This window comes from Coccinella septempunctata, chromosome 5 (assembly GCF_907165205.1).
Source record: "Coccinella septempunctata chromosome 5, icCocSept1.1, whole genome shotgun sequence".
Taxonomy (NCBI): Eukaryota; Metazoa; Arthropoda; class Insecta; order Coleoptera; family Coccinellidae; genus Coccinella; species Coccinella septempunctata.
In genome coordinates, this window is record NC_058193.1 from 19,274,388 (window position 1) to 19,301,229 (window position 26,842).

General features: G+C 37.8%; 1 protein-coding gene across 1 annotated transcript in view; it reads right to left on the reverse strand.

Moving 5' to 3' along the window:
• LOC123313370 overlaps positions 1 to 26,436 on the reverse strand; it is a 31,091-nt gene extending 4,655 nt beyond the window's left edge. Inside the window, exons 1-2 of the mRNA XM_044898229.1 lie at positions 26,279 to 26,436; positions 23,188 to 23,443 (exon numbers count right to left, since the gene is read on the reverse strand). Coding sequence (XP_044754164.1) covers positions 23,188 to 23,443; positions 26,279 to 26,357 — 335 coding nt within the window. The 5' untranslated portion in view covers positions 26,358 to 26,436. The remainder of the gene's footprint in view (positions 1 to 23,187; positions 23,444 to 26,278) is intronic.
• Between the last annotated feature and the right edge of the window lie 406 nt (positions 26,437 to 26,842).

Below are 26,842 nucleotides of genomic sequence, written 5' to 3' on the forward strand. Positions count from 1 at the left end.
TTCATTCTAATGCCAAGAAGCTGGCAAACCGCAAACTCCGCTGACATTCATTAGAATGCTGGGCATGTGTATTTTTGGTGATGTTGTGTCTAGTCTAGTTAGTGTTATGTGTTAGATAGTGTTATGAATCATGTCTGAAAAATCAAAGATAAGTTATTAGATTACATTTCATAAGAATAAATATTCTAGATTCGGTAAAGCCGTTACTTCAAGATAACCTCAATTTTCGTTCATTGTGTGTTACGCTCATTTAACTGATCCTTCGAATAGAGTTCCTGGTTTTGATCTTCCCAGGAAAATATGGTGTATTCTGAATCGTATAAGAACAGGTCACGGACGTTGCAATAGCATGCTTTTCAGGTGGAATTCAGTTGAAAGCCCTAGTTGTGAATGCGGGGAACCAGAAGAGACCATAAATCATCTAGTTAATCATTGTCCAATTTATAAATTTCAGGATGGTTTTAGAGCTATACATGCAGTTTCCGAATCTTTTTTGAATTGGGTTGTCAATTTTAGGTCAATCTGACATATTGAATCTAATTTTATTATTTTACGTTTTTCTGCTTTTGTTTTCTCTTTATTTCAGATAAAAGTTTCTGGTATCTTGGAGAAGACTTTCTGGATTTTCCTTTTTGTTGGAGAAAGAATCAATTTTTGCAGTGCGAGATGCCCTTCAATATGGAATATTTCAGCTTATTTCGTGAACAATTACAATCCACTACACTCACGGGGAGAAAGGGTTTTTTTACTGAGGTTTTTCCCTAAGCTCTTGTATCATACACCAATTTGTATGGTACCCCGTTACGCTAACCTCTGCTAAAACTGTATCTCATACACATGCTATAATTATTGTTTGCTGTTCAAGATTGTAATGCTCTATATCAAAAGAATATATATATATATATATTTACCCCACGAAGAGTTTTATAGTTGATTGTACTGATATAATAAGAGTTTCGTGAAAATACAATGGATAGAAGGAAGAATAAATTTCGTTTATCCAAACGCCACATAAGAAGGTTGGTTAATGAAAATTCATCAACAACATCCGTGAATGGATAATTAAATTTCGAAATGTTTTATCTCAGAAAGCTATATCTATCAATGACTTGCTAGGTATTCTGAAAGAGGCAGGTTACAATTTTCCGAAGGATGCAAGAACATTATTGAAAACTCCCGAATCCTAAATTTTACTGTAAAATTTTATATTTTTCAGATGCAGCAATAAGACGCTATCAAACAGCGGATAAAGAATTCGAGGGTGTTGTCAGCGGCTGGTTATGGCAGGCAAACCTCCGGTACATCAGGAAAAAGCATCAGGCAGAAAACAATAATACATGAATGATTATTCTAGAAAAATTATTCTACTGCCATTTCATTATAAAAATATAAATTTCTTTGAATTTGTTATCAGGTGTTTTTATTCCATAATATTTTGTTGTTTGAAGTAGAATATAGTGCACAGAAAAGTTACAACCGATTCATTTCATGGAAATGTGTTGATAATATAAACTGAGTGGATATTTCAGAAACATTTGAAAAACACGTTCCCCTGCAAACGTTCCAACAACGTTTCATTAACCTATTTCTAATCATATTCCAGAAATGATTCGAAAGCGTTTCGTAAATATATTCTTTTTCCATGTCTTTGAAATGTTCTATTGATGTTTCGTTGATTCGTCTATGAAACGTAAAAATCGGCGGACATTAAGGATCTCATGCATGTGTCGGATATAGTTCAGAGCTTTACTTTGAAATATTTCATGTTCCAGTGCAATGTTTTGGAAACATTTGGTAAATATAAAATTGTTTGCTGGGTAATCAGCATCAAAAAATTAATAAGCATGTAGCGAAAACACTCATGATGAAGAAAACTAAAAACAAACTCCAATTATCGCAAAATTCGCGCAACCTTCCACAAGAAAACCCGACAATTTCCTACGGACTACGATGTTTTCACTTATTACGATCCTAGTCCAAATCGAAATAATCGTGCCTCTTATAAGACCGCGCCTCCAAGTATTCGTCACTTTTCTTGCCCAAATTTGTATTTATTTAGCTTCCAATATCTCGTGAAATCAGAGTCGTATCAAGTTTGGTCGGAGTCCTGGTGCAAACCATATCACTGGGCCCTTGCCTTCAATTGTTTTTGAATTCTCCATGAGGGCGTGTTAGTTGAAGATTCAGTCTGGACAAAGTCAAGAACTAGCGGACAAGGAAATTTATAATGATAATACGGTGAAAAATTATAACTTTATTACATTACACATTATATTTATAAACATAATAATATAATTTAAATATATAATATAAATATAATGAAGTATGAAATTTTTTAAATATAATTCATATTTAAAACAACAGAACGAAAATGGATCGAGAAATACGATAAATAAAAAAACATACCAGAACAGATCAACTGGAAAAATAAACTCGTGTTGCTTTCTGACTAGCAAAAAAGAAATTATTTCCTTCGAATTTAATTTTCTTGCAGTTGCCATTTCAATGAACTTGACATTCGGAGACGGTTTTTCGCCGCGTTTGTTGAGGGACTGTTCTGGGGTCTTGGCGTTTCCGGTGTTTCTTATATTTAGGAAATCTCTCTCCAGCTGCACTTTACCCTCCGATTGGTTATCCGCCTCTGTAACCCCCATTTATAAGAAGGGTGATAAGCTGTCCCCACGGAATTATAGACCTATAAGTCTTCTGTCGGTCTTGTCTAGGGTCTTGGAGAGAATAGTTTGTGATCAGGTGATTGATTTCTGCTCAACTCAGAAGATTTTTCCCAACCAACAACACGGATTCTTACCGCACCGTTCAGCCCTCACTAACTTAATCTGTTGTCTCAACGATTGGACTAGGGCATGGGATGAGAACGTTCCAGTTGATGTGATCTATCTAGATTTTTCTAGAGCATTTGACCGTGTCCCACATAAACGTCTACTTCATAAGCTGGACCATCTGGGGCTGAGAGGGGGTCTTCTTGAGTGGATTCGTGCGTTTTTGACCAATAGAACTTTCAGAGTAAGGGTTGGTGATGTTTACTCATCTTCTGAGTGGCATGTTCTGAATGGTGTCCCTCAGGGATCGGTTCTCGGTCCCATTCTGTTCCTTCTATATACTTCTGATCTCCCTGGTTGTTTTTTGTCGACATGTTCTATGTATGCGGACGATACCAAGATTTATAATTTTCCCCTTCTCAACCCTACAACTCTCCAGCGGGATCTTGACAAACTGTCCGCTTGGTGTCGGGAATGGTTGCTTCCACTAAACCTAGACAAATGTCATGTGCTGCATATGGGCAGAAATAATCCGCGACTTTCCTATGTAATTGACGATTGTTGTATTTCTCCTGTCACCAGTCAATGTGATTTGGGCTTGACCACAACTAGCGATCTGACCTGGTCCACCCATGTTGCTTCAATTACAGCTAAGGCCCGTCAACTTACCTACTTGGTTCAGAGATCCTTTCGAGGCTCTGACAGATCAGTTTGTAAACTGATATATGAGTCTTACATACGCCCTATCATGGAATACGCTGGTCCAGTATGGTGGACTGCCCTTGTTGGAGAGATAAATTCTCTCGAGTCTATCCAGAGATGGAATACCAGAATTCCATATGGAATCGTCCGACCTGATTATGAGACCCGCCTTCGTCTGAACAACATGACAACATTTGCGGATAGACGCACTAGAGGTGACCTGATATTCACATACAAGTGTATGCATGGAAATTTTGGTCCTCAGGTGGAAGCCATATTCTGCAAAAATATCAATAATCTTCGAGGTCACGATTTTAAATTGAGGAAGGAGAATTTCCGGACCATTCCAAGGCAGATGTTCCTACCCAACAGAGTGTTCTCATCCTGGAATAGACTTCCCAGTTACGTGGTCGATAGCTCTACCACCAATAGCTTCAAAAATGGATTAGACAGACTGAGACAACTTTAATGGTGAAGAAATGTTCGCTGTGTTGGTGCCGAATTTTTGTGTCCTGTGTGTGTTACTCACATTTGAAATGATTCGATAATTTTTTTTTTATATTCATTCACTAGTTTATCTTTATTTTGGGGAAGTGTACGTTGAATTTTTTTTATATATTAGCTTATTTGAGTTTATAGGTATTTACCTCAACTCTAATTGTATGGTTAATAATAATAATAATAATAATAATAATTCTCGTTTGAGACATCATTTTATCACAAGTTTTGCCAAGTCATACACGCAAACGTCTTCATCAATTTTATCTCTGGATGTGTGCCTAAATGAAATTATTTCTTGTTGAAGAGATTCCGAAAGTCAGAAGAATAAATTGCTTAGATTTTTGCTAGAATACTACCTCACTATCACAGCAAGGAAAGATGACTTGAAATCTTTCGTCTTCGGTTGTTTCAAATCCTTTGTACCGATTTTCTATAATCAATCAAAACTCATATGTCATCACAATTAAATTGCAGTATGAATGAAACATATTAAAAACAGCACAGACTATTTCGCGATGCGGATATCTTAGAGTTATTCGACAATAATTTGACCTGCACAATTGAAATTGCGTGGGGAGAAAATACAAAAAAAACGAAAACATGAGGTAAGTGTAATATACTTGAATATTTTGGACAATATAGAACTTTTGCTTCCGAATTTGAAATTTTTATTCTTCTGTAATAAACATACCAAGACGACAATTTGTGAAAGCAAAAAATCATAAAGCATGAATCGAATAAAATTGAAATTTCCCTCTGACATCAAGAAGTCTTTAATTGCGTTTTTCTCAAAAATGGGTGAAATTATCGTTTTCATTCAATATCACCAATATTATGTCAAAATGATTTTTTCATCCTACTTTCTAACCGAAATCACTTGGGAGTTTCGCCAAAAATAGCTACCTTTTATTTTATTATAGGAAATCGTTTATGTGGCGGCCACTATAACAAAATTAGAAATAATACATAAAATGAGATTACTTTCTGGAAGTTATACCTCTGCGCCGATTTTGATGTCACTGAGAAATAAACGCTGAAATTATGTGCAAACGTGAACATGTCGTCGAGTAAGGAAGTCGATGCGAGTGTTTCTCTTCAACTTACGATTCCCCAATGCGGTTACTGTAAGAATTCAATAGTGAAACATAGTTGTAGATGTAATATCTGCAACAAACTGTTCCACCCTAGTTGCAGTGTTAAAAAGAAAAAATGCTGTGAGGTCGAGTTATCCAACTCCTATGTGAGTGACAAAAACGGAGGAGATATATCTCCATCAATAGAAGCAACAGCGAAATCAATTTCTGCTGATTCATCCCACAAAGACCTTTTGCTGAAAATTATCTTCGAACTTGAATCGAAGAATAATATATTGATGGAAAATAATTCCCTACTGAAATTCAAAATATCTGCATTGGAAGATGTCATTCATAAAAAGGATCATGAATTAAACATTCTGAAGAAAGAAAAACCGTCAACACACTTGATGAGTCAGGTACAGGTGAAAGGGAATTCCGCCGGTGGTAGTAAAGATTTGAATTCGCGCCGCAGTGCTTCGGTGTCGTCCGGGAGTGGTGCAACTGGAAATCATAATCATGAGAGACTGTCAACTGCGGCGACTGAGGGTAACCCGGTAGCTGTGCGTTCTCCAACTTACGCTCTCGCTACTTCTAACGCCAAAACCAATACACAGAGTGTATCTAAGGACGTAGCCGCGAACGAAATTCTAAGTGTGATGCTTTCTAATGAATTAGAAGACAAAAATATTAATAATGGTGTTCCTTCCGGTCCAGGAAATACTGAATGGCAACTTGTAAATCGCAAACCCTTTCGAAAACAACGGAAAGCACTTGTTGTTGGTAGTAATACAGATTCTACCTCAGTTGTGGGATTGGGTAAATTAAGAGCTCTACATGTATCTAACCTTAAACCGGATACAACTGAAGGAAATTTGATGTCATTTTTAAAACAAAGTTTCTCAGATGTCGTCTGTGAAAAGTTGGAATCACGTTATCCAAAGCATTATTCTTCGTTTAAAGTTTTGATTCCAAACTCGGAATATGAGAAGGCTCTCGATGGCTCTAACTGGCCAAACGGGGTGAGTGTTCATCATTTTTTCGACCGGAAAAAAATCCAACGACCGCGGGTGGACTGAAATCCTTGACAGGTGGTGCTTTGCAGGATGTGATATTTGGTATAATTCAGCTGAACGTACAGTGCATTTCAAACAAATTAAATAACTTAGAACTATTGCTGGAAGAAAGGAAACCCGATATAGTGAGTGTCGCGGAACATTGGTGCAGCAGGGACAGTGTTGAGTCCATGGTGTTGCCGGGTTACACGCTAACTGATTATTTCTGCCGCTCCTTGCGGGAACATGGAGGATCAATGATTTATACAAAAAACAATCTTCAGGTGAAGAAGCTTAAACTGTGCGAGTTTTCCATTGAGATGCACGCAGAAATATGTTCCGTGGTAGTTACAATTCAAAATAAGAGGATCGGTGTTTTAAGTGTTTACAGACCTAGCTCTGGTGACATTGATATATTCTTTGAGGGGATTTTTGGCGCCCTTCAATCCTGTGTAACAAAAGTTGATTACATTTTTTTATGTGGTGATCTCAACATTGATTCTTTGGAGTCGGGCTCTACCAGGACTAAACTTTTACATGATTTGCTGGATTGCTTTGATCTCAAAAAAACATCCCAAGTTCCAACTAGAGTTTATACTAATATAAATGGAGTCACTTCTATTTCTAAAGTGGACTATATTATATGTAGTTCAAGTCTTCATAACTATGTTGTTGATGTTTTTGAGCCTCATATTTGTGATCATCGAGCCATAATGCTTAAATTGAAGTTACAACATGCACCTGCTCTTAGAACAAATAAATCCATTAGAAACATCAGTCAGGCCAACCTCAACAGGGTGGTTACCTGCTTGTCTAAAAGTAATTTTGAAGCATTATACTCTGTGAATGATGTTGATCTAAGCTTTGAAGTATTCACGAATGAAATATTGTATTATCTTGATGTGTGCTGCCCTGTAAAAACTATTCCGGTAACAGTTGCTCGTAAGAATTGGTTGACTGCTGAAATAAAGCAGAGCAAACAAAATTTGAACAATATATATTGGATTCATGCAAATATTCGGTCTCCATCCACCTTGATGAAATACAAGTATGCAAAATCACAACACAACTCATTGATAAAAACCTCCAAATTGATGTATTATAGTTCGTTCATTGATAATTCTGATAATAAGGGCAAGGCTCTCTGGAAAATTGTTAATTCGTTTACATGTGCGAAAAAGCGATCTCATGGCATACCCGCTATTAATGTAGAGGGTGTGCGGTATGATAGTCCTTCAGAACTTGTCGATGTGTTTGCCCGATATTTCACAGCTAAAGCTGAAAGTCAATTGAAATTACGTTATGGTAGTGACTTATCTGTTTCCTGCACATTGGCGCCAACTGCTGAGAGGACCTTTTTTTTCTATCCTGTCACAAAATTTGAGGTCTTGGATGCTATCAATAATTTGAAAAACAAAAAAAGCATTGGAATCCATTTCATTTCCACCAAAATCGTGAAATCAACAGCTCACGTGATAAGTGAGCATTTCGCCCATCTTATAAACTTGTCGGTGTCCTTGGGAAAATTCCCCAATATATTAAAGGAATCCATTGTAATTCCGGTACCCAAATGTGGTAACTCGGAAGAAATCGCGAACTATCGTCCGATTTCAATTTTGAGTGTTCTATCCAAGATATTTGAAAAAATCGTATCCACTAAGATGTTGAATTTTCTGAACAAATACAATCTTCTCAATAACGCCCAGCACGGCTTCAGAAGTGGCCGTTCTACTCTTACCGCTGCACTCAAGTTTGTTGAGTCAGTATATCATGGCATTGATCAGGGTTTACAGGTGGCTGGATTATTTTTCGATCTTTCCTGCGCATTCGATACACTTTCTTTCGATTTTATTTTGAGTAAATGCTACAGTTTAGGTTTCAGGGGAGTGTTTCTGGACTGGTTGCGTAGCTACCTTCACCAGAGGACTATGCGTGTAAAAGTTGACGACAGTTATTCCGCTCGATTCCCAATAGATTGTGGTGTTCCCCAGGGCTCCGTGCTGGGACCACTACTTTTTCTATTATTTATTAATGATTTGCCTATTCACTTGAGATTATTTCTTTTGGTGTTATTTGCCGATGATACATCGGTTGTGGTCTCAGCGCGGAGTTACGAGGAGCTTCGCAGTGCTTGTGAGGAAATTATTGGCCAATTCGTCAATTGGTGTCGGTCCAACAGAGTTGTTGTGAATGTCAATAAAACTGTTTACATTCATTTCGGTATTAGGAAAAACACAGTAGAGACTGTTGTACTAAATTACTCCAACTTCAATTTAAAATCTGCTGAAGAATGTAAATTTTTGGGAGTCTATATTGACAGGAATTTAACCTGGTCTACTCATATAAGTTTTCTCTGTAAAAAGCTCAATAACTCTTACTATGCCATCAATAGAGTGAAAGACATGCTACCTGTCAGCTCATTAATGCAGATCTACTATAGCCTAGTATATAGTCAACTCTCTTATAATATCTTACTCTGGGGAAACTGTGTAGAATTTAACAGAGCTTTCATAGCTCAAAAACGGATCATTCGTTTGATATTCAAATTAAGTTCTCGTACATCATGCAGACCAGTTTTCGTTGAAAATAATTTGCTTTCTCTACCATGTATATATATATTCAAATGTTTAATATATGCTAAAGAAAATTTTCGGAATTGGACCAAATTATGTGAAAACCATGAATATAGTACAAGGAACCAAGAAATTCTGCTTATACCTAAGCATAGAACAAAAAAATTTGAGTATTCTCCCATGTACCAGAGTATAAGATTGTATAATTGTTTACCTAAAACTTTGAAGGCTCTCAAATTGCAACCATTCAAAAAGAAAATCAAGGATTTGTTAATTAATAAATGTTACTATTCTACTATAGAATTTTGTAATGATTGTCCGTCACTTATCATTGATTGATGAATTTTATTTTGACCTGTCCTATGCACTTTGTTGTCTAAAAGGATCAATAAACTATTTTTTTTTTTTTTTTTTTTTTTTTTTTTTTCCTTCGTGTGAGGGGAAAACCCTTTATGGGCACCCAGAGGGTCCGCACTCTAGGTAGTGTGAGACTCCGAGATCTTGTTTGGCTACTCACTAAAAACCCCTCACACATTCCACGGAGAAGTTCTTCGTCCAGCCCTTGCAGCGTCCCTTAACAAAAGAAATGAGCTGCAAGTGGCATCTAGAGTTCATGGGATCTGATGACATGCAGTGACCCAAGCAACACCGCCTTCTGCATTCTGTGCGCTAGTATCTCGGCCCAAGATCTGCAGGCCGGAATGATCTTCAATTCTTCCACGTAGTTGGCTCTCATTCCTCCGAGACATCCTATGATCAGTACAACCATCCTGACTTTATGACCCGGGTACATAGTTCCAAGCTCGAAAACAAGATCTTTGTATTTTTGCCTTTTTTGCTCTTCCTTCATCACTATGTTGTTTTCTGCAGGGGATGAGAATTCCACGACGAACAATTCCTTCAGCTCTTTGTCCAAAAGAAGTATGTCTGGCTTTATTGCAGTGATCTGCCGTGTTGTTGAGACAGGGTAGTTCCAGTATATTCGAGCTTTCTCGTTCTGGACCACCGCTTCAATCTCCAGAGGCACATATGGTAGCACCGGTTCTTTGTCTATCTCATATGCCGCCCTCAGATGGAAGTAGAGAACTCGGAGTGCCGCGTTGTGTCTCTCTATATACCCCGATGGAGCATGGACTCTGCAGGCGGAAAGAATGTGCATAATCGTTTCTTGTTGACTATGGCACGCTCTGCACGTTGTTGGGGTGTCCATTTTCATGATGTTCTTTTTATACCATCTGGTATTTATTACTCCATCCTGACACGCCATCACAAATCCCTCCGTCTCTGACTTAAGGCTAGCCGACTTTAGAAAGGCGAAAGACAATTCTTCCGACAGATCTTGGTCTTTTAAACTCCTGAAAAATATGGAGTGCAGGCTCTTACTCATATGATGTTCGAGTAATGTATTCGACTGAGACTTCCGGATCAGTCTTGCTAGCCTTCTTTGGTCCGCTTGAGTGATCGGTGCTCCAGCACGCTCAGGATCAATCGACACGCCGGTTATACCGAGCTTCTCCAGGGCTCTCTGTCCAGCTCGGAATAGGAAGGCTCCGTGATTCGCGAGTTCATGCTGAGCTACAAACTTCAGAAGCGGATCTTCACTTCTTAGAACCCTTACTGCTGTTTCCAATGTTTGTTGATAGTGTTGGTATTCCAAACATTGCAATCCTCTACCCCCCTGGCTTCGGGGAAGGTATATCCTCTGAATCGAGCTATTTGGGTGAAGGCTACGATTCATGTTCATCGTTTTTCTTGTTGACCTATCAAGATCGAGGAGTTCGTTCACCGTCCAGTTTACCACCCCGAAAGAGTAGGTAAGTATCGGGATGGCTAGCATATTTGTAGCTGATACTTTGTTCTTTCCTGACAGCTGTGATTTCCAGATGTCTCTCAGCTTCTTCTTGTAGCTGGCTGATAAGGCGTCCTTTATTTGGGTTGTCTCCAGTACTCCCCTCTGTTTCATCCCGAGAAACTTGTAAGTTTCTCCCTCTTCGAGACATCGAAAAGTCATTCCATCTTCCAGTTGGATATCTTCTCCTGGATCATCAACCCTTCCCCTGCGGAGATGAAAAACAGCACACTTGTCCAAGCCAAATGACATTCCCATTGCAGAGGTGTAGTCAGAAACGATATTCAATAGTTGCTGTAGTGCGGTCCTGGAGGGAGCGTAGAGTTTCAAGTCGTCCACGTACATAAGGTGGGAGATCAGGTGGTTCCTTCTGCCTGGTGGACCGGCCTTGTATCCTATTTTGCTTGCCCTCAGCTCAATTGATAGTGGCATGAGTGTTATGCAGAATAATAACGGGCTTAGCGAATCTCCCTGGAACACTCCTCTTCTGTACCTCACCCATCCCGTATAAACGGTTCGTCCCTCTGCTCGGATGGCAAACTTCGTTTTCCACAACGCAATGATGCTTTCTATCGCATGGATGATGTTAGGGTGGACTTTCAGCATTTTTAATAGCCGTATGATCAGGTCGTGCGGCGAGGTGTCAAATGCTTTCGCGTAGTCCAACCATGATGTATGTAGGTCGCGCTTGTAATGTCTGGCGTCTAGGCATACGCTCTTGTCGATCAGCAAGTTGTCCTTGCATCCTTGTACTCCTTTCTTTGCTCCCCTCTGTTCGTAGATACTGTCCCACACTGGTCCAATGACCCTCAGAATTCGATCTTGAATAACACTTGTGAGTATCTTGTACAGTGTATTGAGGCAAGTGATTGGGCGATAGTTCTTGGGTTGCCCTAGGTCCCCTGATTTTGGTATCAGCACTGTCCTACCCTCCACTAACCATGAAGGAATGGGCTCACGGCGAATCAGCATTCCGCTGAATAATCTTGCCAGGTGTTTATGTGTAGCAGGAAAGCTCTTCCACCAGTAGTTCTGAATACCGTCTGGTCCGGGTGCTGTGAAATCATTCTTGTTCTTAAGGGCTTGTCTAATATCTTCGGCTGATATTTCAGAAAGTTCGTCGTTCTGCTGTAGGGTTTGATCACACATCTGCTGGAATCTGGGAAGTGCTGGAGTATCCCCGGTTTTTGCTGGTTGTTCGTACAGGCTTTTCCAAAACTCTTCGACGTTCTGAGGTGATGGTGGGTTTTGCACCTCTTGCTGTTGAGGTTGAAATAATTTCGATGGTTCCGCGTTGAAGGTGTTGTTATCTTCGATCCATCTTTTTCTCCTTATCAATTTCTTTCGTGCTGCTGCAAGTGATCTTATTTTATCTACAGCTTTCTGCTTCAGTAGATGGACTGTGGGCAAGTTAACGGTACCATGTGCAGCACGAAGCTCCTCAATCATCTCCTTCATTCTCTTGCTCGGTTTAGTTTTTCCTTTCAGAACATCTATGACACATTGGTACCAAGATGCCTGCTGCCTCATTGATTTTATTTTGATGTCAAGTTGATTTAGCCTTTTCCTATGCTTATTATTATTATTCGCAGCTGTACTTTTCGGTGGACATAGTAGATAAGCGGCTGCTCTCACTGCAGCCTCCACCTCTTCCAGTGAACAGGTCTCGTTAAGATGATCTTGAATGATGCTATTCAAAACGGCTAGATCTTCAGCCTTGTGTCTGGATTTTATCCGGGAGGGTTTGATCAGTGGGTCTCTAACGGCAGCCTCAAATGCCTCTTTCGTATTGTCGATTAACTCTGATGAATCTCTCACTGTCCTTGGCCTTTGTTGCTGTCGGTCTGGAGCATCTGTCACCTGCTCTCCAGCTAGTTCTATCTCTGGAACTTCTCTCACTTGTTCCGTTCTTGGCCTTGCTTCTAGGGCTACAGCTTCACCTCTGTGAGTCATCGCTTGGTGTTGTTGGCCTGGAGCATCTGTCACCTGCTCTTCAGCGCGTTCTATATCTGGAACATCTCTCACATGTTCCGTTGTTGGCCTGTTGGAGCGTGTACCAGTCCTGGTTCGGCCCGCGATATCACTCAAAAGGGCTACAGCTTGTTCTTGAGTTATGTCAACCGTCAATTGCTGATGTTGGCTCAAAGCATCTGTCACCTGCTCCTCAGCTTGTTGTTCCAACCTTCCTTGCTCTTGAGACCGCTGCAAGATTCCTCTTCTTTTGAGATGACTGATCTGATCTCTCAGGTTTTGCTGCGTCATGTAGTTGAGGTCTGGACAATTTTCGCACCACAGACCATGCAGCCTATTCATGTATCCCCTTCTGTCGGGTCCTGATCTTCTGTATAGCGCAGACAGCAGGCTATGTTGCTCAGGCGTCCACTTGTGGCGTCCCCTTTGTGCTGTCCTGTTTCGGCTGCCGGTTCCGACTACGGGGTGCTCTTGCGAGCTTTGAATCCCTATGCGACCGACAACCTGAACTCTCTCCTCGTCGATGTCCTCCTCGTCTAGAGGCGTAGCTTTTTGTGTGGCAGGCGCCCGCCTTCTTAGCGTTCTGCCGTTGGTGTCCCGCATGCTGTCACGTCCAGCACCAACTCCAGACGTGCCCTGACGATCCCCAGGCAGCGACTGTTTTCCGAGGCTTAGCTGATTTCTTTCCGACATCGGCTGAGAGTGACCGGGGTCCGCGGGATTGTCACACCCGTATACTACTAAGTAGTACCCCCGTGCGTTAATAATAAACTATTATTATTATTATTATTATTATTATCAGCAGAAAAAGAAAAAAAACGACTTGGATATTTTCCAACTGCCATATTTCATTGAGTCCTGCTTGATCCCATCGTCATATTTTGATTCAAATTATTATTTCTTGGGCAATGTTCTAAGAGTGATGAATCATCCTGTATACTGATATTTCAAAAGACTCTGTAACTTTCAGGGGCGGATTTACCATAGAGGCTGAGTAGGCTGAAGACTAGGGCGGCAGATTTTAGGAGGCGTCAAATTTGGGGACAATTATTTTTAACCCATTATAGAAACTGAAATACTTGTATTTCAAATCTATTTTAATATCTATCTACATCTAATTTTCTCGACATATAAAAAAAACATTATTTTGCCCCGCATGATTATTATTTTCCTGTTTCCCTCTTATTTCGGCCGCATTGGACTCTTAACTGAAACTTCGTGAGGGTGAAAAATTTTTGGTGATTCTGAATCGTTGGGATGTGTTTCTTCGGTTCCTACGAAAACACAATTCTAGAAATGTTCGTCCAAATTTCGATATAGCAGTTCGCACCTATGGCTCTATGTATAAACCATCGACAAATGGTTCGGGTGAGAGAAGCTTTTTTTGCTTGAAAAAGGTGAAAAGTTAGGTACCTAAGAACCACATTCAGGCAAGAGAGGCTGAACGCTTTGGTTTTCTTGTGTATACAGGGTCTTTCACGTGGAACCTCACCCATATTTATACGGGAAACTACTGAACGTATTTTCATGAAATTCAGCACTTATGAGTATTTCACGATGCTGATGAAATCTTAAATATTTTCAAGGCATGAGCACCTCCGGTTTTTCCGGAAATGACGTCAACTTCCGTTTTTCAAATTAGAACACCATTTTTTTATTGCAGAAATAGATTCCTTAGAAAATTTCAAGTTATTTTGATGTAACATTTTTCAGTTTTGGTTGGAAAATTCTCTCTGAGCGGGAAAATTCGAAAAAAAAATCGAAAATAGAGCTCCGCTGAAACAAGAATAACTTCGAGGTTTTTGGATGGAAAATTTTCATTTTTGGGATTTTTCAAGATGTAAGATTGATGTATCCACTTTAAAAATCGAAATCGCGATTCATGATACAGGGGGTGAAAAAATCGCTTTCAAAGTTAGGGATGACAAAATCGTGAAAAATCAATTTTTTCAAATTAGAACCCCATTTTTTCATGGCAGATATTGAATCTACTTTAAAAAATAATGTGAGTGTATGCATCACACCCTTGCCCTAAAATGGATATTTTCTGAGTTATTCACAAAAAGCTATTTTTCGTCTTGAATTTTCAGCTATTTCTTTTCCCTTCACGACAAAAAGATGAAATTTTCAGGAACTGTTATTTGAACCATGCTGTAGATTTTTCACCCCTTCTTGAAACCGACTTCAAGTTACTATTAGGAGAACCATGGCAAACTCTCGCGGTTATAACTAAAGAAGATGCTCAAAGTTTTGACCGTTAATTTCTAGACATTTATTTATACGTCTCAGGAATGCTTCGTGCGTTGCTCTTCTTATTTTATCGGGTGGAAGAGATCTGCAAAAGTGTTAATACGAATTATCACCAAATTAATAGTAAACACAAAATGCTACTGAATAAAGAGGAATTTGGCAGATGTAATTAATGATATCTATCATTAAAAAAAAAGAATGTAAAACATGGTAAGTTTTTGCATATGGTTCACAAGGAATTATTTATTTATCACTGGAGAGAAAACCGATTCAAATCAAAATTCGACATCTATTTAGGAGCAACCTGTAACTTTTTTCTCTTGCATATTAGGGTATTAAAATCTAAAACATGGTTTAAGTAACAGTTACAGAAAATTTCATCTTTTTGGCGTGAAGGGAAAAGAAATAGCTGAAAATTCAAGACGAAAAACAGTTTTTTGTGAATAACTCAGAAAATATCCACTTTATGGCAAGGGTGTTATGCATACACTCACATTATTTTTTAACGAAGATTCAATATCTGCCATAAAAAAATGGGGTTCTGTTTTGAAAAAATTGATTTTTCACGATTTTGTCATCCCTAACTTTGAAAGCGATTTTTTCACCCCCTGTATCATGAATCGCGATTTCGATTTTTAAAGTGGATACATCAATCTTACATCTTGAAAAATGCCAAAAAATGAAAATTTTCCATCCAAAAACCTCGAAGTTATTCTTCTTTCAGCGGAGCTCTATTTTCGATTTTTCTTCGAATTTTCCGGCTCGAAATATTTAAATCTGATAATAATTAAGTCGTATACTTCAATTAATCTACCTGGAAATTTTTTTCAATTATTTGTCCTTGAAAGTATAATATAATTGTAATAGTGATAATTTTTTTTAAATTCGTTAAATGAATAGCTATTCACTATTCATTTAACGAATTTAATAGCACCTTAGGGCGCTTTCCGTTAAAGATTTTCAAATTTTCACTTTCAATCGGCTTATTCCTAAGTTAATGTTATAACATCACGAAAAATTTCAGAATATTAAATCGAAAATCGAAGTAGGTAGCTGTACTCACTTAGGTATTATTTGAAGCCTTCTACAAACATAACTAAATTCTGATGGGTTTGATTTGATATCCACGTGATACGTGATTTCGAAAATTCAAGTCCGAACATTAGGATTTCTACGAAAACGAAGACGCTTCCAGAAATGCAATCGCCCAGTGCGAGAATAATTTTATTATGCAGGTACATTATCGAATATTCACATGGACCGCTCTCTGAACCAGTTCATACTACTACGCCCGCCACGAATTCTCAGTCCCCAATCTAGTGACAAAGCGTAGTATGTTGTTGCCACCCTGTACACAAAGGCCCCATTTTTGCTCAGGATTTTCCAAAACAATATTATATAAAGCCCCTTTGCAACAGCCGAGAATTTACTCGAGAATTCATGCGCCGTGAATTATTTACCATTACATACGCACTTTCTGTAGAATTCACTGTTGCATACAAAATAGAAAATAATCTCTGCCGTTTTCTTATCAAAATTTGGTAGAGAATTCTCCAAAGAATTCTCGGCTGTTACAAACGGGCTTTACATACGCACTTTCGGTAGAATTCTCTGTTCACTTGCATACAAAATAACCTCTGCCGTTTTCTTACCAAAATTTGGTAGAGAATTCTCCAGAGAATTCTCGGCTGTTACAAACGGGCTTAAGAAGCAGCATGACTCTCAGTTCAATCATTGAGTATTCATTCATTCATTCATTCATTCATTCATTCATTCCCAGGTAGAAGGGTGTTGTCTCGAAGACGTCTTCATTAGGTCTTTATTGGTCTTCGACGTCACTCGGACGTACAATAACGTCTCTGAGACGTCAATTCAAGTACGCTAGTAAGACGTCGTACAATAACGTCTCCGAGACGTCAATTCAAGTGGGCTAGTAAGACGTCACACAAAAGACGTCTGAATAACGTTATTCTTAGACCACTCTGAGACTTTAGACTTATAATTTTTTCAAGGATCGATATATATCGGACAGTTTGAATATAGATATGTAGATATGAAACGGAGGATAACGTCCGTTAAATTATAAATCGCTATATTCATATCCTTTAGATTCAAGGAAAATGAAATTATTTGCAGTCAAAAGCCTGAAAAAAATATGACTAGCTATCCTGTTCCATTTATCCTATGTAAATGCATGTGTCAACGCATTGATAATTGATCTTTTGCTTCATTTCCGTTAGTACATAGTCTTGAAAATAACTTTTTCTGACACACTTTTTCATGATACTCAATACCAATAATACCAACATCTTACACAGCCTCGACGGCCGTAACGGCAGCGCACTCGGCTAGGATGCCGGAGGTAGCGGGTTCGAATCCCGCAGATATCATAGATATTTGTGGGCGTCTTGTACCTAGGATTTCAAATAATGTATGCTGATATGCTCGAACACAAGGCCAGGGGGAAGAAAAAAAAACAATGTTAGTTTATGTTTCATTTTTATCCATGAAATTCTAAAATTTTCTGAAAAATACTGACGTCCTCAGTACGTAAGAAAGACGTACGCAAGACGTAAAAGTACCGAATAATCGTCTTCCAAATTCGTCTTCAAGACGTCACCGTAAGACGTCTTCAGGCTGTGACATATTAACGTCACCATAAGGTTTCACTGACGTCACCAAGTTGGTCTCCATACGTCCGAACATGACCAACCAAAGACGTCTTGAAGACTAAAATTTCTACCTGGGTTGCTGTATCCCGTTGCCGGGAATGAATCTACAAAAAGACGTACAGTTCAGATTTAGATTTCATTTTCATTGTACTTATACCTAGTTCAGATCCATAACTATTTCATTTATCGATTGTTTCTTTATGCCTTCCAAATAAATCAACTTAAAGTGTGTTATCCTTCGTGTTTTATCCTTGAAAGAGAGAGTGATGGTGAAACCAAATCCCTATATCCAAGTGTGCATAACTATAAGGTTTTATGAGAATAATAATAAGAATAAGAATTTTATTATATCCCTTCAGACATGAACCATACATGTATAAGACAAGTCAATCAATCAATGAGCAATGGAATGAAAACAAAAGAAAAGAGAAAAACAAAACATTTTAAAACCAAATCTACATATCAAGTCAACTTACATTCTAAGAATTCTCTATAACTGTAAAAAGAGTTTACTAACGCAACACAACTTTTTTAAAAAGACTGTGGTCACGTATTTTATTCTTTCTGGTAAATGATTATATAGTTTAATGTCAATATACAGGGTGGGCAAAATTCGTTGTCTTCTGAAGGTATCTCGAGAACTGTAGCAGTTAGAAGAAAACGGATGACACATTCTCGAGCTCTTTTTTCCTTACTATTTCAAATCTGAAAACATATCTAGCCTAATAGTCCTCATAATTCCTTCATAATTCCTCATAAAATAGTGCCTGTAGAATGTAACAACGGATTTCGAATACGAGTTCAAATAAGCGAAATATTCAGCTTCATTGAAAATGACAATTTCTGAATTTTCGTTCATAACTCAAAATCTATGACTATTAGGCTAGATATGTTTTCAGATTTGGAATAGTAGGGAAAAAAGAGTTCGAGAATGTGTCATCCGTTTTCCCCTAACTGCTATAGTTCTCGAGATCCCTTCAGTAGACAACGAATTTTGCCCACCCCGTACAATGGTGATGATTCAAATTTTGATGTTCTGTGCCTTGGAACTAGAGTTTTCTGATGCCTAGTATCATATTCATGAAAGCCGGAGCATTTTTGAGACAATCAATGTTCTTCTTAACAAACAATGAGAAATTCAAAATAAAAATACACGGAAAACTTAAGGTAAGCGTCCACAGTTCCGCATCGTATGCAACGCACGGATCGCATTGAAAAAATCAATCGGTGCATCCGGGCAGTACGATACGTATCAGTGGAGTGGACGCACTTATATGAGTCCTTATACAAAGCATTCTATAATAAAATACTTTCGATGCGATCCGTGCGTTGCGTACGATGCGGAACTATGGACGCCTATCTTTAATATTCTACGTTCAATAAACTTTGGTCTACAGGAATCCAGGGACTTCATACCAAATAGAAGACTTATAATTCTTTTCTGCGTTTTAAAAACGTCCCCCGCTTCAGATGCACAACCTCACAAGTTAATTCATATGAACATATTCAAGTATACATATCATATACAGTTATAAATGGTTTCACAGGTAATACATTCTTTGATCTTTTCAGAGCATAAAAGATGCTGCTCTGCTATTTACAGACTGAATCAACATGATTCCGCCAATCAAATCTTTCATCTATCATCACCCCTAGAAATCTCATATGGTTAGATGCTTTCTTCAATATTTCCAGTGGAAAGAGTTAATAAGACGAACTCGTAAACGGAGTTTCTTGTTTGAAAGTATACCAGGTCGGTCTTGTTTACATTCAATTTAATTGTATTCCTATGACACCATTTCACTGAGGAGTAAACTAGAATCTCACATATTTCATTCAGATTTGAAACACTCTGAGCTGACACAAGAAAAAATGCATCGTCCGCGAAGAGAACGATCAAGACATTCAACAGAAGAACATAAGACCCTATGTATTCCGGCAGGTCATCAACAAACATAATGAAAAGTAGGAGTCTAAGCAGTTATCCCTGAGGTACCCCTACCTACTGGATACCTTCTCGAGTAATGCTGGTCCACTCGAACAAATAACCTGCTTCACCTCAATAAAGCTGCCCTGCAGTCTTTTTTAAAAAACCAATTGTGCTCCGAAAGGAATACAACAATGAAAGAAGGAATGGTTTCATATTTATTGAATTGATGTTGACGATAATTGATGAAAATTCATAATTGAACTCGAAACAGATTATAAGATTTTCACAAAATGAGTTTTTAAACGACGACACGTGTTTCACTATCACAATAGCATCTTCAGGTGGGTGAAGGAAGTGAAAGTAAACTACCTTCACTTTGCATATTCATGAGAGAAAAAATGGTTTCACAGGAACAAGATATTAAACTTGAAACAGATTATACGATTTTCACAAAATGAATTTTTAAACGACGACGGTACGTCGCTATCACAATAGCATCTTCAGGCGGGTGAAGGTAGTAAAGGTAAATCACCTTCACCCACCTGAAGATGCTATTGTGACAGCGAAACATTTAAAAACTGATTTTTTGAAAATCGTATAATCTGTTTCAAGTTTAATGCATGTGAAACCATTTCTTCTCTCATTTTCTGGAACGTGCGAGCGAAGCGCTGTCATTTATGAACTATAGTTGATTAAATCAGTATTTCAGATGAAATTGAAAATCATCCTTCCATCTAGAGTACTTCTGGAAAGAATGATCCAGCAAATTAGCTGCACTATGCATCCTAATGATTACATATACTGCATTCACATTTATTTTAGCAGTCGGTTGGCCATGAAATAATTTTCTCAAGTTTTTGTAACTAGAACGGAGTAAGGTTGGCACTCATGAAATGTTGTTAATGTCATAACGCCGTTGCCACAACTAATAATAATAATAATAAATCAGTTTATTGTTCATCAAGAATACATTTGTTAAAATAACAGTTTGGAAAGTAACAGATGAACAATTGCCACTTCGTTCTTCGTTCAGACACCTTGGAACCACGGGTCTGCTCTACCACCAATGCCACAAAATTACTTGAAGAATTTGAGCGATCCGGCGAAAATCTCAAGTTATAGTGAACCACAAATCAAAACGGAAGAGAACAAAAAAAAAAGAGAAAACGGAAAGGGATGGGGCAGAGGAAGGGTTGAAAGGAATATGACATGATTTTATACTCGTCCTAAATCAATTCTGTATCTGAAATAAATGTCTTTTCAATATTCTCTTGAACGCACTCGGACTTGCACCAACAGTCTCAGCTCCAACAACTCATTCATTACAATCGCAATATTGTAAGAGAAAGATCTCTTGTAGACCTCTCTCTTAAGCCGCGTACACATCTGAGCAAAACAGCCGAATGAGCACATCGCGCCGAATGAGCATTCAGATGTGGACGGGCAAAACACACCGCACCGAACGCGCTCATGTTGCGCGGAGCCGATCCGCAATTTGTCGGTCCATCAAAGAGAATTCGTGCTCGGTGTGGACGGGTTTAGTTGACATCTTTTCCTCGAACCGAACGCGCACATTTAAATATGGATTTCTCGCAAGAAACGTGTTTGAATTTAATAAAATAGTATGAAAACCGCTCAATTTTGTCGCCCTCACTCTGAATGTCGTGCAAAAAAAAGTGCTGTTGGGGCTACGGTCTCGACTTCTTTGTAGATATAATTGTGAAGACCATCTAGAACGCCGTCGTCTCCTCTTCTTTAGCAACTCGTACAGAATTATGAAAGAGGCACTAGCACAACCCAAGTTTTCCATCCTTAGAACATAGAATACATAGAATGATTCCTTTTTTCTAAGTTTCCAGTTCGTAAGCACTGAACTGACACATCCGTTGGAGCGGCTCCGAACACATGCTCATGCTGTTCGTGCGTCGGAAAGAAAAATTGTCCGCATAAACGCTCATTCGGTGCGGCGTGCTCATTCGGCTATTTTGCTCAGATGTATACGCGCCTTTATGGGACGGAATGGTAAGTAAACCTTTCTGCGGATTTTCAAATTGTGTTCGATAGTTCGATACCTTGATTCGATACCTTGACCTATCATGTAAATAAGCCGGAGATTTAAATTTGATTATTTTAAAATAGAAACAAGCCATATGCAATTGTCGGCGATTGTACATGTTAAGCCAGTTACAGTCCTTAAGCTTGTAAGACACTCTCAGGCCCCTTTTGATGCCATAAATCATACGTAAGCAAGAGTTCTGCACCCTCTGTATCCGCCCTCTATCTAAATTGTCCAAACAGGGACCATAAACACTATCACAATGATCAAACTGGGACAGGACAAGGGAATCGCATAACATTATTTTAGTTTTAATATCTAATGAGTGTCTATGTGCATAAATTAGCTTCATGGCAGAATATGCTGATTGTTATTTTTTCGTAACATGACTCTTGAACCTCAACCTGTAATCTACAGTCAAGCCAAGATTTTTGCCTCCATCCACAAAGGGTATAAGATCTTCACCTACTTTAAGTGCGATCGAATCCAAGCAAGTCTGGCGTAGTGACTCCTCGCAAAATAGCAGGGCTTTGGATTTACTAGGGTTCATTTTTAAGAGATGGTCGCTAGAGGTTGCCAATAGGCTAGGTAAATCATTGTTGACTAAACGGATTACATGCACAAGTTCTTCGAGCTTGAAGGAGAAGTACAGCTGTGTATCATCAGCGTAAAAGTGATAGTCGCAAAATCGGAGGGAATTCCGAAATCTCATCGTATATATTAAATAAAGAAGTGGGCCCAGGATACTCCCCTGAGGAACACCAGAATATATTCGTTTTCTAGATGAAACCTCCCCATCCAGTCGAACCCGCTGAAACCTATCTGAAAGATATGACTCCAGGAACGCAGACGCATCCACCGCAAAACCCGCAAAATGAGAAATTGCTACTGGTATTTCATGATCGATCATATCAAAGGCCTTGGTATAATCCAGCAAAATCAACACAGCTATCTCACCCTTTTCACGTGCCTTCAACAAATCATCAACAATATCTGAGAGAATTGATGTGCAACTGTAACCCTGACGAAATCCCGATTGCTTTGATGGAAATAAATTATATTCAGATAAGTGCCCTCTAATCTGTGTCTCCATTATTTTTTCAAGAACCTTCGAAAGAGTGGGTAAGATACTAATAGATCTCAAATGACTCAGCTCATTTGGATGACTGATTTCAGGAAGAGGAATAACGTCAGCAAACTTCCAGGATTTTGGAAAATATGATTTCTGAATACACTCATTAAATATATGTGTTATAAACGGTATTATGAACGGACAAAAAAGATGGATTATTTTTATGTTCACATTTTCGGATCCAGTTGCGTTGGATTTTATTTTGAGAACAATATTAGAAACAACTTCGTCAGTAACAACGGAAAATGAAAAGGGTTCGTTAAAGGTTTTATATGTAGCATTTTGGTAAAAATTGAGTATATAATCCCTTGGATGATTAGCTTAAGTTGTAGGCAGTGCGGTGGGTCTCGACTTTGACACATCAATCGATCAATCTATTTTTACTGCGAAAATGCCGAAAGTGATTGAAAAAAAAAGAGAAGACGGGGTTTCAGGAAGTGCTATTTAGAATTCAGGTCGGATCATTCAAATAGTTATACCCTGATATTCTAAAATCAACAATACAGTTGGGTTAGATCTATAATAATCTTTGTAGTGTATAATCTGATACCTTCAATTAGTTTAAGATGGTTTCAAAGCATCTGACGTACTGTGCCGCTCATGTCAAAGATGATAGGTTGGACAAGCTTATGAAAATACTCACCTTATTTTATCATCAGGAAACTCATCATCTACTTCTCTTAAAATATTCGCCAGACAGCAAACAACATTTTTGCCGTACAGCGGAAGCAAATGTTCCTCAATGTGAAGTGTTGCTTTATTATTTATCTTCTTCACACGAGTCAGCAGAGGCTTACTGACGCAGGATTTGTAGGTTTCAGGAAACCATAAACCTATAGTTTCATTATTGAATGGTTCATGGCTAGGTATTTTACATTTTTCGGAATTGACTAGATACTCTGAAAAAAAATAGATTCAAGTTATTTTTGTAGAAATTGAAACTACCTTTTCTGGATGTGGGTTGAGAATTTTCAGCGATATTATAGCAACTAATGAAACAGTTACTCATAGTTCTCTCACGAGACTAGAGTTGAACCCCTATTATGAGTAGTGTATTGTTATGGCTAAATATAGGTGTGAGCATAAACTTAAGATTAGCCGGCTAAATTAGGTTTATATTCGAGAACCGGTTAAACTTCGATAAAATATTCATATGCGACAGGGAATTGCATCTTTAGCGTGCTAATGTGCACAATACCTAAATCGAAACGGCTAAAAATGTATTCGATGGACAATGTGTTTGTGATGTGTTTTGAATGATCCGATGGGAAAAGACGAACGTACGCGGCCACTAAAGATTATAACCTAATTCTATAATCTTTGGCGGCCACGTTTTTGTTTCAATTTTTAGAATTGGATTATGCAAAACATCATCGAATGCCATTGTAGTGAGGTTTTTTCACATAGCGCCTATTGCTTTTCAGTTTCTCAGTAACTTTCATCTGTTTAGAAGATTAATGTTTTTCAAATCGAGCCTAAGTTTTTTAAAATCAATTCATATCAGTTAGATATACAGTTATCCACAGGAAAATAGGAACGTGGATAGTCAATTGTCCTGTGAAAAACCAGAATATGACCTCACAAGGCTATGAAATATTAGACATTAGATATAAAGTATTTTTTCTGTGAACAAAAGTATATTTTCCCTATCATTCAAAAATTGGGTTTATGGAAAAATTTTCTTCGAAATAGAAACGATAGTTTCTGATGTTGCAACTTCTTTCCTTAATTTCCTTAATCTTTTGCAAAAAAGAACAAACAAAAATATCAAAATAGTTGAAAACACTTTTTCTAGCTGATTTTGTTAAAAAAAAATTCCAAAGTCATTGAACATACGGATTCCAAAATACGGCCTGTCGCCACCCTTAATGAATCATGCAGGATTCAAGTGGAGTCATCGTAAATCTTCTCAGCCAAAAAGTCCGGTAAGATACAAACAATATTGGTTATCTACTACTACTTATATTTCTGCAGAATTATAAGTTTGGTATTTTGAAGCAAAAGCTCGCTGCATCATTCATGTCTTCATTCCCTCGTTTTTCTCATTCAATTCTCTGGCAGTTTTGCAAATAATGAATAATAACAAAATGCAAGATAACCAATAACTCCTACAGTTTTCCCACACACTCAAAATAGCATGTTCGTCTCGAATTTTGTCATCAGGCGTTAAGATTTTAAGATTCCCTAGTACGAATGAGTTGAGACACGGTAGAAACAAATATACAGGGTGCCCCGGAAAATGTGGAAAATCTCTCGGATTCAGATAGAACATAAAAAATGAAGATGACAAGTTCCCATAATTTTTTTTCCAGCGGCCCTCCCTACTAATATACGACCTCCTAAATGACGCAACTGGAAATCCATTTCAGTGGAATAAGTTTCAAACTACTCGATATTTATAATTTGATGAAAATTTGATATGATTAATAGTAGTAAGAACCTCTTATATCACCGCACTCAAATTTCAATTAGCTTGTTCAGTTTACCAGGGGCGGACTGGGTTGTACATTTTAATGAAAACATTTTTAACACCCTGTATGATAAGGTGCTAAAAAAATCAAATTTGGATACCTTGATCATTAAGCTGAAGAAAAGGTACTCTTGTCCAGTGTCGATTTTTCGAAAAAAAAAATAATGAAAGAAGTAAGTAATTTTTTAATTTCTATTAAAATAACATGAAGTCTAGTTTTTTGTCTGCAAAAAAGTGTCCTACGAAAGTTATTGAAGGAACAAAAAAGATTTATTTTGTTACTCACTTCTTTCATTATTTTTTTTTCGAAAACGGTTCATTTTATTGACACTGAACAAGGGTACCTTTTCTTCAGCTATCTTCGTAGGGAGGGCCGCTAGGAAAAAAAATTATGGGAACTTGTCCTCTTATTTTTTATGTTCTATCTGAATCCGAGAGATTTCCCACATTTTCCGGGACACAATGTATGTCCATTCCTAACTGCTTAACAGAATTAAAAAAATGCATTGCATTAATAGTTCGATTATTTTACAATTGCCGAAAATTTGCGCCCTTCAAGCCTTGCCAATACTTTTCTTCATTTCTATTAGCTTCTACATTTTTAGCCGATGGGATGTGCTTACACTCACGTTTAGCCGGCTAAAGATGGAAGAAACTAACATTAGCAAATACCCAAAGCTAAACCTAAATTTAGCCTGCTACTCTTTAATCTTTTAAGTTTTATGTTCACAGCTATCTTTAACCGTAACATATTTTAACCGTAACATATATATGTTATCCTGTGAAAATCCAGAATTTAAACTTACAAGGAAATTGAATATCAGACATTAGATATGGAGTGTTTCTTCTGTAAACATAAGTATCTATGTTTCCCCTCATCCAATTGGCTTTATGGAAAAATTTTCTACGAAATAGAAACGGCAGTTTCTTTACCTTAATACGGGTATACGGGGTGAGTATTTGACTCATACAAATATTGTAACAGTAGATTCTTGAGGACAAAAGAAACACTTTTTCTTTTACCGTTCAAAATTCAGCAATCTTGTGGTAGTGTTAAGACTAAAGATTCAATAAAATATTTAATTATTCGCTTTAACGATCTCGATATAATTACAAATCACAAATTGCAATTGAGTATTTATCACTAAGTAATGGTAATCATTTATTGAAGCTGATACGTTCAATTTGCATTGGTTCAATGCTCTGTTTTCAAGTTATATCTACAGTTCTTGACATATATTATTCTGGGAAATGAAAAACTCACCTTCACCTCGAACATGATAATCAAACCAGCACAATAACAATAATAAGATTTCCACATGTCTTGGAGCTCTATATAGCATAGTGAGCAACTAAGTAAAATTAATTGATCGACTTCCTAATTCAATGAATTTCATTTCTATAATAAAATAATGAGAATTTATCACCAATATGATAAGTAATATTCAATTAAGGGTTATCATAGTTTCTCATGTAATTCCTGTGAAATGTCATGAACGAACAGTATCTGGAGCTGTTATGATATTGCTACAATTCTTTTGATTACAAGCATAACTGCATACAAAAAAAGATTTTTGTACACTACTCAGACACAGTTCAGTGTCTCTGACACTACTAGACAAAAACAGAACTAGTATTTTCTTCATTGTTTTAAAATTCAACTTCGAATAACCTATAGAAATTTTTTTTCTAATGAATTGAACTGAATTGCGTTATGATTTGCCCGAATGAATGTTGTTTTCGAATTTTGAGCCGAAGATGGTTTGAAATGTTCGGGTTGGTTGGATGTTGGATTAATTCATGAGGAACCTCAGATCAATTTCAATTA